Source organism: Mustelus asterias, chromosome 8, assembly GCF_964213995.1.
Source record: "Mustelus asterias chromosome 8, sMusAst1.hap1.1, whole genome shotgun sequence".
Taxonomy (NCBI): domain Eukaryota; kingdom Metazoa; phylum Chordata; class Chondrichthyes; order Carcharhiniformes; family Triakidae; genus Mustelus; species Mustelus asterias.
The window spans coordinates 5,054,289-5,067,535 of record NC_135808.1 but is presented as its reverse complement, the minus strand read 5'-3'; the positions used below and the strand labels follow the sequence as shown (position 1 = coordinate 5,067,535).

Here is a 13,247-nt window from a genome sequence, read left to right as displayed (position 1 = left end):
CATCCTCTTTCCTAATGCCCACATGCTCAATCTTCTCAGTCCACTGCAAGTCTGCACTGCAACTACCAAGATCCTTTTCCACTGTGAATACTGAAGCAAAGTATTCATTGAGTACCTCTGCTATTTCAACTGGTTCAATGCAGACTTTCCCACCGTCACATTTGATAGGTCCTACTCCTTCACATCTTATCCTCTTGCTCTTCACATACTTGTAGAATGCCTTGGGGTTTTCCTTTATCCTGTCTGCCAAGGCCTTCTCTTGTCCCCTCCTGGCTCTTCTAATTTCCCTCTTTTGTTCCTTCCTGCTAGTCGTATACTCTTCTAGATTTCTAACATTACCTAGCTCCCTGAACCTTTTGTCGGCTTTTCTTTTCTTCCTGACTAAATCCATTACAACTTTCGTGCACCACGGTTCCTGTAACCTACCATAACTCCCCTGACACACCGGAACATTGCCGTGCAGAGCTCCAGGCAAATTTCACTTGAAAATATGCCACATTTCTTCCATACATTTCCCTGAGAAAACCTCCTTCCAATCTATGCCTCTAATTTCCTGCCTAATAGCATCATAGTTGCCCTTACTCCAGATAAACACTTTCCTAGCTCAGCTGATCCTATCTCTTTCCAATGGTAGTGTAAAGGAGATAGAGTTATGATCACTATTCCCAAAATGCTCTCCCACTGATAGATCTGACACCTGCCCAGGTTCATTCGCTAATATCAAATCAAGCACAGCCTATCCTCTCGTAGGCTTATCCACATACTGTGCCAGGAAGCTCTCCTGAACACACCTAACAAACTCCTCTCCATCTAAACCCCTTACCCTCGGGATATTCCAATCGATATTTGGGAAATTAAAATCTCCCATCACGACCACTCTGTTATTATCACATCTCCACATCATGATTATCCGGCATCTCCACATCATGATTATCACATCTCTCCAGAATCTGCTTCCCAATCTGCTCCTCCACATCTCTGCTACTATTGGGCGGCCTATAGAAAACACCCAGTAAAGTTACCGATCCCTTCCTGTTCCGAGCCTCCACCCACAGAGATTCCGAAGACAATCCTTCCGTGGCATCCATCTTTTCTACAGCTGTGACACTATCCCTGATCAACAGTGCCACTCCCCCACCTCTTTTGCCTCCTTCCCTGTCCCTCTTGAAACATCTGAAACCCAGTACTTGAAGTACCCAGTCCTGACCCTGAGATAACCAAGTCTCTGTAATGGCCACCGCATCACACTTCCAAGCAGCGATCCACGCTCTAAGCTCATCCATTTTGTTCACTATACTCCTTGCGTTAAAATAAACACACCTCAACCCTTCGGTCTGAGAGCTCCCCTTCCCCTTCACCTGCCTATCCTCCCTCTCACACTGCCGACCAGCCCCTTTTATTTTTACTCGAACCTCCTCTCTCCCAGTCACCACATTTTGATTCCCACCCCCCAACCATTCTAGTTTAAACCGTCCCCAGTAACCTTAGCAAACCTTCCAAACATAATTAATGTCCCGCGAAAAAGGGAACAAAACTAATCGAGATCCCAGAAAATCAGCACAGGGAGACTTTACCCTAACTTCAGAAATCTTCCGTTTCTGTTTCATTTCCTTTTTTCGAACCGCCGATTTCTTGTCTGTGAGAGAATCTAAGGAAGATTTCAGCTGGTTCTGGGATTGGGAGAGAAAATCACAGAATGAAAGTGCTGGATGTTGAAAATGTGATAAAACTATCAGGTAAATAATATTTCCCTTTTACCTTGTAGATTTCAACAGCTTCATCGATGGGCAGGAAGCGGTGATCTCTGTGTTCCCGCGAATCTCTACAAATCAGACAGATCAATTTCTTGTCAGTTTCACAAAACAGCTTCAGTTCTTCCTGATGTTCCTCACAGTGAAGTTTACTTTCCTTCTCTTTCCGATTCAGCTTTATTTGTCGAGCTTTCTCGGCCAGATTCGCTAAGGCCCGATTTATCCTGAGGTTTCTTTCCGGAAACTCCTCTCTACATTCCGGGCAGGAGTTTATCTCCTTCTTTTCCCAACACTGGGTGATACAGGAGCGGCAGAAGTTGTGTCCACAATCCAGTATTACCGGATCTGTGAAGATATCGAGACAAATGGGACAAATTGTCTCCTCGGTCAAACTCTGGAGCTGTTGTCTGGAAGCCATGTTCACTCTCAGCACTTCCTGATTCAAACCGCTTTCAGTTTCGGTGTTCTTGCCGCACATCCTCAGTTCAGCTATTTCCCGATAAAGTTCACTGCAACACTCAGGGAATTATTATTACAGAGTGGGTCATGTCCTCTCCACTTTCACACCAGAGATAAAAACTGGCGCGGTCTGAAGGATAACGGAGGGGAATCATTGAACTCTGTCGGGGGCGGGTTGGGCTCCCGGGGATGTTGCCAATGGAAAGAGAGAGAGAGATTTGGAGAGATAGAATGGGGAGAAGAGGTGGAGATGGGAGGGATCGAGATTCCATTGCATTTTTCTTCAGTCTGAACCCACTGCCGATTAAAACCACTCTGGTGAAACTCGGTGTGAGATCCGGATCCAGAAACTGAATTGTGTTCATCACTGCAGCCGCTCACATTAAAACATCAAATCCATAAATGTCAAGGAGACATTTTACACAGCAGGTATCGGGAAGATATTTCGCGGGTTCGATCTGTGAAGTTTGGTTGATTTTCTAGAAATAATAACTTTTAGTTTCATAGATATTTATGAATCCCTCCCGGGGACCCGGACCCAGAGAAACATCAACTGATGACGGAGCAAAAACAGAAAATGCTGGAAAATCTCAGCAGGTCTGACAGCATCCGTGGAGAGAGAGCAGAGCTAACGTTTCGAGTCTGGATGTCTCTTCGTCAGATTCCAGCATCCGCAGTAATTTGCTTTTAACTGATGAGGGAACATTTGAAGTGGAATCTCTCCTCCAATATTCGGCGAAGTTTCTTCATGATGTGGAGATGCCGGCGTTCGACTGGGGTAAGCACAGTTAGACTTGATTTTGTGTCTCTGTGCCCTGTTTGAGAGCAGATTTCCACTCCACCTGACGAAGGAGCAGCGCTCCGAAAGCTAATGGTATTTGGTACCAAATAAACCTGTTGGACGTTAACCTGGTGTTGTTAAAACTCTCACGAAGTTTCTTCACACAGAGAATGGTGAGAATGTGGATCTCGCTGTTACATGGAGTGGTTGAGGTAGAGAGAGTTGAAACATTGACAGTGCTGCCCTCCCAGTCCCTGATAAAGAGGAAACACATCACAGGGTGTGGGGGCAGGACTGTGGGACAGACCAATGGGAAATGGGAGGGGGTAAAACGACAACCTACTGGGATTGAATTTGAAGAGTTCCCCCCAACACTCGCGCTATTCCAGCAAGAAAAACCACAGGCTGTGAAGTTTTCCGGTGGATCAGATTCATTAACAGGCATTTTTCTAAAGCTGGGAAAATGGCAGGTGGAGGTAGAGAGATCAATGTGGATTGGAAATCAATGTCTTGTTTTATTGCAGAGATATTGTCTGTGATTCTGGTGTAAAATGTTTCATATATCTGACAGTGTTGAGTATTGGGTTTTATTGTTACTGCCTGGGTGTTAAACAGCGTCTGTGTGGAGCACAGAAAGGGCAATCTGTCCTGGGGGACATGGACACCCCTTACACAGCCCAGCGGAATTTACTAACATTCATTTCAACACATGGAAAATCTGGGAAGTTTGTGTCATTGGCGACAATCCTCCCGCCGGATGGAATTCTCCTCGATTTTGGGAAATTCTCTCACCCATCATCAGCATTGGGGGGAGTTCTGTTTTCATCGTCAAAATCTGACCGGAGACATTCAGGAGTGAAATCAGGCAGCAATTGTATACATTAAAGTGTCGGAAAATGTGAATTCTCTCTGGGGATAGATATTGGGAACATTGTAACTTTCCAGGGTAATAAGGTGCGGAGCCCAGTGGAATTTACTGACATTCATTTCCAGCCAAGAAAAATCTGGGAACAAAGAACAAAGAACAATACAGCACAGGAACAGGCCCTTCGGCCCTCCAAGCCCGCGCCGCTCCCCGGTCCAGGATTGAATCCTGAATCCAGGATCCCCGCCCAATTTTCCAGCCTATCTACATACCAATATCCTATCCACCGAGCTGTCCCTCACAGCTACGATGCTTTGTTCATTACAACCTATTAACTTCCCCCCACCCCCCCATTCCAGACCATGTGATCTCCAGGGAGAGGCGAAAACCCAGAGTGAAAAACCCCAGGGCCAATATGGGGAAAAAAAAATCTGGGAAATTCCTCTCCGACCCCCTGAGGCGATCGAAACGAGTCCAGGAGATCACAATGGCCCTGATCGGAAAATGCTTCCCAACCCTAGTCATTTCCACTTCACGAACACCATATGAATTCCCTGCCCCCGAGACAGGTTCCCAACTATCCGCAGTCTCGCTCTGTACTGGCACCAGCAAGATGATCATAGAATGAAGCCTTGAAACGGGAAACAAGGAACAATTAGCCCGCGCCGCTCCCTGGTCCAAACTAGACCACTCTTTTGTATCCCTCCATTCCCACTCCGTTCATATAGCTGTCTAGATAAGTCTTAAACGTTCCCAGTGTGTCCGCCTCCACCACCTTGCCCGGCAACACATTCCAGGCCCCCACGACCCTCTGTGTGAAATATGTCCTTCTGATATCTGTGTTAAACCTCCCCCGCTTCACCTTGAACCTATGACCCCTCGTGAACGTCACCACCGACCCGGGGAAAAGCTTCCCACCGTTCACCCTATCTATGCCTTTCATAATTTTATACACCTCTATTAAGTCTCCCCTCATCCTCCGTCTTTCCAAGGAGAACAACCCCAGTTTCCCCAATCTCTCCTCATAACCAAGCCCCTCCATACCAGGCAACATCCTGGTAAACCTCCTCTGTACTCTCTCCAAAGCCTCCACGTCCTTCTGGTAGTGTGGCGACCAGAACTGGACGCAGTATTCCAAATGCGGCCGAACCAACGTTCTATACATCTGCAACATCAGACCCCAACTTTTATACTCTATGCCCCGTCCTATAAAGGCAAGCATGCCATATGCCTTCTTCACCACCTTCTCCACCTGTGACGTCACCTTCAATGATCTGTGGACTTGCACACCCAGGTCCCTCTGCGTCTCTACACCCTTTATGGTTCTTCCATTTATCGTGTAGCTCCTCCCTACATTATTCCCACCAAAATGCATCACTTCGCATTTATCAGGATTGAACTCCATCTGCCATTTCCTTGCCCAAATTTCCAGCCTATCTATATCCTTCTGTAGCCTCTGACAATGTTCCTCACTATCTGCAAGTCCTGCCAGTTTTGTGTCGTCCGCAAACTTACTGATCACCCCAGTTACTCCTTCTTCCAGATCATTTATATAAATCACAAACAGCAGAGGTCCCAATACAGAGCCCTGCGGTACACCACTAGTCACAGGCCTCCAGCCGGAAAAAGACCCTTCCACTACCACCCTCTGTCTTCTATGACCAAGCCAGTTCTCCACCCATCTAGCCACCTCCCCCTTTATCCCATGGGATCCAACCTTTTTCACTAGCCTACCATGAGGGACTTTGTCAAACGCTTTACTAAAGTCCATATAGACAACATCCACGGCCCTTCCTTCGTCAACCATTTTGGTCACTTCTTCAAAAAACACCACCAGGTTCGTGAGGCATGACCTCCCTCTCACAAAACCATGTTGACTATCGTTAATGAGTTTATTCCTTTCTAAATGCGCATACATCCTATCTTTAAGAATCTTCTCCAACAACTTCCCCACCACGGACGTCAAGCTCACCGGCCTATAATTACCCGGGTTATCCTTCCTACCCTTCTTAAATAACGGGACCACATTGGCTATCCTCCAATCCTCTGGGACCTCACCTGTGTCCAGTGACGAGACAAAGATTTGCGTCAGAGGCCCAACTATTTCACCTCTCGTCTCCCTGAGCAGCCTTGGATAGATTCCATCAGGCCCTGGGGATTTGTCAGTCTTTATATTCTCTAACAAACCTAACACTTCCTCCTTTGTAATGGAGATTTTCTCCAACGGTTCAACACTCCCCTCCGAGACACTCCCAGTCAACACATCCCTCTCCTTAGTGAATACCGACGCAAAGTATTCATTTAGGATCTCCCCTACCTCTTTGGGCTCCAAGCATAAGTCCCCACTTTTGTCCCTGAGAGGTCCGATTTTTTCCCTAACAACCCTTTTGTTCCTAACGTATGAATAAAATGCCTTGGGATTCTCCTTAATCCTGTCTGCCAAGAACATTTCGTGACCCCTTTTTGCTCTTCTAATTCCCCGTTTGAGTATTTTCCTACTTTCATTATACTCCTCCAGAGCTCCCTCCGTTTTTAGCTGCTTGGACCTAACATACGCCTCTCTTTTCCTTTTGACCAGTCCCTCAATTTCCCTGGTTATCCACGGTTCTCTAATCCTACCCTTCCTATCCTTCTTTTTTACAGGCACATGCTTGTCCTGTAGCCCTAACAACCGTTCCTTAAAAGACTGCCACATACCAGATGTGGATTTACCCTCAAACAGCCTCTCCCAATCAAGAGCTGCCAATTTCTGCCTGATCCCAATAAAGTTAGCCTTCCCCCAATCCAACACCTTACCCTTGGGACACCACTCATCCTTTTCCATCACTATCCTAAAGCTAACAGAATTGTGGTCACTATTTGCCACATGTTCCCCAACCAAAACTTTGAAGACCTGACCGGGCTCATTCCCCAGCACCAGGTCCAGTATAGCCCCCTCTCTAGTTGGGCTGTCCACATATTGTACCAACGAACCCTCCTGTACACATTTTACAAATGCCTCCCCATCCAGAGTCCCTGCCCTCAGCGATTTCCAGTCTATACCAGGGAAATTGAAGTCTCCCACTACAACAACCCTATATTTCCTGCACCTATCCAGTATCTCCTGACATATCCATTCTTCCACTTCCCTTGGGCTGTTGGGGGGCCTGTAGTACACCCCCAACATAGTGACTGCGCCCTTCCTGTTTCTAAGCTCCACCCAGAGTGACTCTCTACACGACTCCTCCGAATTGTCCTCCCTCTGCACCGCTGTAATATGCTCTCCAACCAATACCGCTACTCCTCCACCTCTTTTGGCCCCTCCTCTGTCTCGCCTAAAACACTTGTACCCTGGAATATTCAGCTGCCAGTCCTGTCCCTCTTTCAACCAAGTCTCTGTCACCGCAACCACATCCAAATTCCTCGTGCGCATTAAGGCCCCGAGTTCGTCTGTTTTACCTGCTACGCTCCTTGCATTGAAGTATAAGCACTCCAGACCCCCAGGCTCAGTGAGTTCGTCCTCCCCCAGAGTGCTCTTCTTCTTTGCCAGCCTTGTCCCAGCCCCAAGCTCGTCCCCAGCCACCCTTATAGACCTAATAGTTTGATCCCCACCCCCCTTCCATACTAGTTTAAACCCCCCCGAACTGCATTAGCAAAGCTCCCAGCCAGGATATTTGTGCCCTTCCAACTTAGTTGTGACCCCTCCCTCTTGTACAGGTGCCATCCTCTCCTGAAAACCTCCCATTGGTCTATGAAAATAAAGCCCTCCCTCCTGGACCAGTCCTTTAGCCAGGCATTCATTTGAACCAACTCCCTATTCTTAGCCTCACTGGCACGAGGCATTGGGAGCAGCCCAGAAATGGCCACCCTAGTGACCCTACCTTTTAACCTATTTCCCAACTCCCTGAATTGCTCTCTTAGGACCCCCCTACTCTTCCTATCTACGTCATTTCCACCAATGTGTATAATGACATCCGTTTCTTTATCTTCCCCTTTTAAAATGCCTCCTATCCGCTCGGAGACATCCGTGACCCCAGCACCAGGTAGGCAGACTACCATCCTGGAGTCCCGTTCGCCCCCACAGAATCGCCTGTCTGTCCCTCTAACTGACGCATCCCCCACCACTATCGCTCTCCTAACCCCTCTCTTCCCTTTCCGGGCCACAGAGCCTGACTGTGTGCCAGTGACCTGGTCACTGTGTCTTACCCCTGGAGAGGCACACTCCTCCACACTATCTAAAACAATGTACCTGTTTTGGAGTGGGACAACCACAGGTGACCCTTCTTCTAACTGTCCACTCCCCTCCCCTCTCACACCTGTCACCAAGCCCTTCTTATTTTGAGACACCTCTGGAGACCTCCCTTGTACTTTACCCTTCTGCCCTTTACTCCTCCTAACTGTGACCCACGTGTCATTCTCCCGATGCCCCGGTGTAACTAGTTGCCTATAACTGCCTTCAATTTTTCTCCCATTTTCCCTAACTAGGCTAAGGTCAGCGATCTGCAGCTCCAGTTCCCTAACACGGTCCCTCAAGAGCTGCAGTTCCACGCACCTGTCACATATGTGAACCTCTGGGAAGCTCGGTGTTTGCAGGAACTCCCACATCCCACATCGGAAGCACTGAACTGGCCGATCACTCATACCTGCCCTTATCCTTTATAGGGTTGGGTAAAAAATAACTAGCCTTGCCTCGCCCTTTCACCTAAGCCCTGTGAGCCAAAGCCCTTATAATGCTCACTCTGCTACCCACTCACTCCACTGCCCGCTCCCGACGCTGCCCGCTGTATAGTACAGACGGCTTTTTATGCTCCCGACAAACCCCCCAGGTAACTGCCTTTTATACTAAGACTCAACCTCCCAGAATCCCCTTCAGCTGACCTCACTTCCTCTTTTCTGTCATTTGTGACAATCTCTCTACTTGACGGCTGTTCCTGTTCTTGTGAGTAATTCATTGCGGGTGCAGTAAGTTTCTGCGATGGGTTGAGACTCTGTGAACTCAAGTCTTACATTGTTACAAAGCGCACCGCTGCCACCTGCTGACGGAATCACAGTGCTGCAGGGAAAAATTCCCCATTAAAAACGGCCCAAGAAATGGGGACTGTCTCTGAAGATTCACAGATTCGGTGGACAGAATGGCCTCTTTCTGTGTTGTATCAGACTGGGATTGTTATTTATTCATAAACTTGGATCTGATCAAATCCAGATTAACAAATCCCATTCAGTAAATCCCATTGTTTAGTGAGATGTTCCCTGACTATTGGTGAGAAGGATTATCAGGAGATTGTCACATTAATATTCACCATTCTGCGAGAAGGATTTACGCATTAAAATTCTGCAGTAACTCAATACGTGCTGCTATATTTAGTTGGCTTCGAAACCCGCAATGAAAACCATTTAATTATAAATTGTTGTGCTGACAGGGGGATTTAACAACAGTAATCGTGGAGCACAAGTGTTTGGAGAACTCAGGAACTGAACAGGATCGCTGCAGGCCTGGTATCAAGACTCTGCCTTGTGCAAGTCAACTCCAATCTACTGCACTCCTGGTTTGTCTGTTCATCTGATGAATGTCTCAATGGGATACATTCTGCCGGATGAAATGTTGGACACTGAACTCTCCACGGATTTCATTCAGACACCCCAGAGGATCACAGAGTCACTGAACACAATAATATCGACTGTGATCTCGATATGTTCCATCTAAAGTGCGTTTTTCTATAATTATTATTCCTCATTTACTGAGTTCACTGTTAACTGATTAACTGTTGCTAAAAGGACATCGACACATCTCTATTTCCAACAGCCGCTTATGCACAGCTCTGGTAATGCAGTGTTGGTTGTTCCTGACAGGAATTAGGAATATTGCCATTCTGCCCTTTCCAGCCTTTCCGCCTCAGCATTGAATTCAGGAACTTCAGATTCTAACCACAGTTACCATTCTGCTGTAACCGTTAACACTGCTCTAGAACCATCTTATGCTTCTTCACCAGTCCCATTCCCCATTCTCTTATACTTTGTACCGTTACGCCTTCAGACATTTAGCCTCTCTTGTCTTCCACCATTTCATAGAACTTTCCCTGTTGTTCCTCTCCGCCCTTTTCCCTGACACTGTCCTTGCTGAGAAATTGTTTACTCTGTAAAATATTCCAGTTCCGATGAAAGGCCATCGACTTGAAAAGTGAATTCTGTGGCTCTCTCTATTGATGCTGCCTGATCTGTTGAGTGCTTCCTGTATTTTATGTTTTTATTAAGGATTGGGTCCGTTAATGTCTGATATATAACTTTCACTCACTGCAGAGTAAATACAGTAACACAGCAGGGAGCTGAAGAGAACCGGGGCGGGATTCACCCACAGAAATGTGACTCAGCAATTTGAATGAGAAAGCGCTGAAACCCCCCCATGGCTTCCAGACACCAGGCGGAGAGTTTCACTGAGCTTCTCTCCGACATTAGGTTTGAAGTGGGGATGTTCACTGATGATTGCACAGTGCTCAGTATCATTCACAGCTCCTCAGATACTGAAACAGTCTGTGTCTGGAACACATTCTGACTTGGGATGAGAAGTGGTCAGTAGCATTCGCGTCACTCAAATGCCATCTTCAACAAGAGAGAATCTAACCAGCGCCTCTTGTTATTCAGCAGCATCGCCGGAGCTGAGTCCCTCACCACCACCGATCTGTGGTGGCGTTGACCAGAAACTTAGCTGGATGGATCATATAGAAACTGCTGGACAAGATCAGAGGCTGGGAATTCTGCAGTAGGTAACTCATCTGCCAAAGTTTGCCCCCGATAAAAGGCACAAGCCAGGATTGTGAAGTGATACTCTCCATTTGCCTGGTAAAGTGCAGCTCCAACAATGCACACGAAACTCGGCACCTTGCAGACCAACGCATCCCGCTTCATCGGCTGCAGTATTTACATAGAAACCCTACAGTGCAGAAGGAGGCCATTCGGCCCGTCGAGTCTGCACCGACCACAATCCCACCCAAGCCCTACCCCCACATATTTACCCGCTAATCCCTCTAACTACACATCTCAGGGACAATTTTTAACCTGGCCAATCAACCTAACCCACACATCTTTGGACTGTGGGAGGAAACCGGAGCACCCGGAGGAAACCCACACAGACACGAGGAGAATGTGCAAACTCCACACAGACAGTGACCCGAGCCAGGAATCGAACCCGGGAGCCTGGAGTTGTGAAGCAGCACTGCTAACCACTGTGCTACCGTGCCGCCCATATTTACCGGAGAGAATATCTGCACTGTTCATTGTGAGTTTATAGTGTCATTTTATTTGCAGGATTAATGAAGATGATAGATGAGTGCCGTTATCAGAGAACATTCTGTGGGATTTAACTGTGACGGGTGCTGCTGCTGCCCTGAGTGATTCATTGCGAGTGCAGTAAGTTTCCGGGATGGGTTCAGACTCTGTGTGAACTCAAGTCTTTCATTGTTACAAAGCGCACCGCTGCCACCTGCCGACAGAATCCCGGTGCTGCAGGAAAGAATTCCCCATTAAAAACGGCCCAAGAAGTGGGGACTGTCTCTGAAGGTCCGGACACTCTGAGCCGAATGGTCTCCCCCTGTGCTGGATCATCCAATGATTTTAATGCATTCTGCTACTGCGACCTAATCAATTCTCCTTCGAAAACTGATTTCATTCAATCCCGTTGTTGAAACTTCCCGTGCGCAAGGGAAAGATTAACTGGAAAGCTCACACTGAAATCTACAATTATGGAGAACATATACAAGCAGTATGATTTTACTTTAATGTGTAGGCTTTGATATTTGCTGCAACATTTAACTGGATTTGATTTCAGCTACAAGAAGATGATTGACATCAAGGTGGTGTAGTTCTAATAGAACTATTTCAGTTCAGTAATGGTGGAGTCAAGTGATTGGAGAACTCAGGAAATAAACAGGATCACTGTCAGTCTTGGTGTTCCGCCTCTGGTTTGGACAAGTCAATTCTAATCTGCTATTTTGAAACACTCCGGCGAGTGCTTTATCCGAGTCTTTACGTCTCTCATCGATATTTTGAATTCTCGAGCATTGCCACCGGCCGAGGGTTGGGCCGTGCCGATGGTAATTGAAGCGGGGAGTTAACTGAGGGGCAGCCAGTTAATTGGGAATGTCTATCTTGTTTTCGGGGCGGCTCCTGTCAGTTATCACGGGCGACTTCCTATTCGGGGAAGAGTAAGACTGGGGAAAGTTCTTGTTCGAGTCCGAGGACATTTCCCCTTAATTCATCATTTGATATGTGTGAGGTTATAGTTCCCACCGCCATGTGTTCACTGCACCCAACAGACATATTAATTCCTGCACAACCTGCTCATTTCTCTTCTGCTCTGGGACCCGAACCCAGCTGCCAACAGGGCTGGTAGCAATGGAGGGGGTCTCAAGATCTCCTCTTGGGTTGGAGTTGCGGACGATCTTGTTACCAGCTCCAGAGAGCTGGAACATGTGTGGCGGCAACATTGACATTTTGCACATTGCGCTGCGACAGACGCCACTGCGGGGAGGTTGTTTATCCGGGACGCATCCCAGCCGCTCTGATCCATCAACAACGGGATTTCCATTCTTTCATACCATCTTGCGACTAAGTCTCTGATCCACGCAGATCACGCTCGTCTCGTACTTTTTCGCAGTGATTTAGTCCCTCAGTAGCGGATTACTGAGTTTACCAGCGGGGCCAACGGGGAGGCGCGACTGTCGCCGTCGTCGCCAAAAACAGGAGAAAACGCCACAGAGACAACTCGCCAGAACTGACTCTCCGGGGAGGCCCGCCCAAGAGAGTCACAGTTACCCCCGCCTGGGTTCCTGGGTTGTCTGGTACTCCAGCCAATATCGCAATGGGATTCCCTCTGCCGGGAAAAATGATGTGAGGGTCAACTCACTCTGCAAACTTCCTGAGACTCAACAGAGCGTCTCAGAGACACCGCACCAAAAAAATCAATTACAAGCCTCGTGTTTCCCACAACGGGTCTATTACAACGGGATTGGAATTTCGGAGCAAAGAGTTATCACTGTAAATAGACAGAAGCAAGGTGGCACAGTGGTTAGCACTGCTGCCTCACAGCGCCAGGAATCCGGGTTCAATTCCTGCCTCGGGTAACTGTCTGTGTGGAGTTTTCACGTTCTCTCCGTGTCTGCGTGGATTTCCTCCGGGTGCTCCGGTTTCCTCCCACAGTCCAAAGATGTGCGGGTGAGGTTGATTGGCCATGTTAAATGGCCCTTTAGCGTGTGATTAGCAGGGTAAATATGTGCGGTTACCTGGATAGGGCCTGGGTGGAATTGTTGTCGGTGAACGCTCGATGGGCCGAAAAGTCTCCTTCTGCACTGTCGGGATTCTGTGATTCTATTCTATGATCCTGTAAAGGGCCTTGGTGAGTGGGCAGCTGTTATTACTG

At 47.6% G+C, this 13,247-nt stretch overlaps 1 protein-coding gene across 1 annotated transcript in view; it reads right to left on the bottom strand.

The window, feature by feature from the left end:
* LOC144496784 (zinc-binding protein A33-like) overlaps window positions 1-2,196 on the bottom strand; it is a 28,164-nt gene extending 25,968 nt beyond the window's left edge. Inside the window, exons 1-2 of the mRNA XM_078217326.1 lie at window positions 1,759-2,196; window positions 1,575-1,670 (exon numbers count right to left, since the gene is read on the bottom strand). Of these exons, the coding sequence (XP_078073452.1) occupies window positions 1,575-1,670; window positions 1,759-2,169 (507 nt within the window). The 5' untranslated portion in view covers window positions 2,170-2,196. The remainder of the gene's footprint in view (window positions 1-1,574; window positions 1,671-1,758) is intronic.
* Between the last annotated feature and the right edge of the window lie 11,051 nt (window positions 2,197-13,247).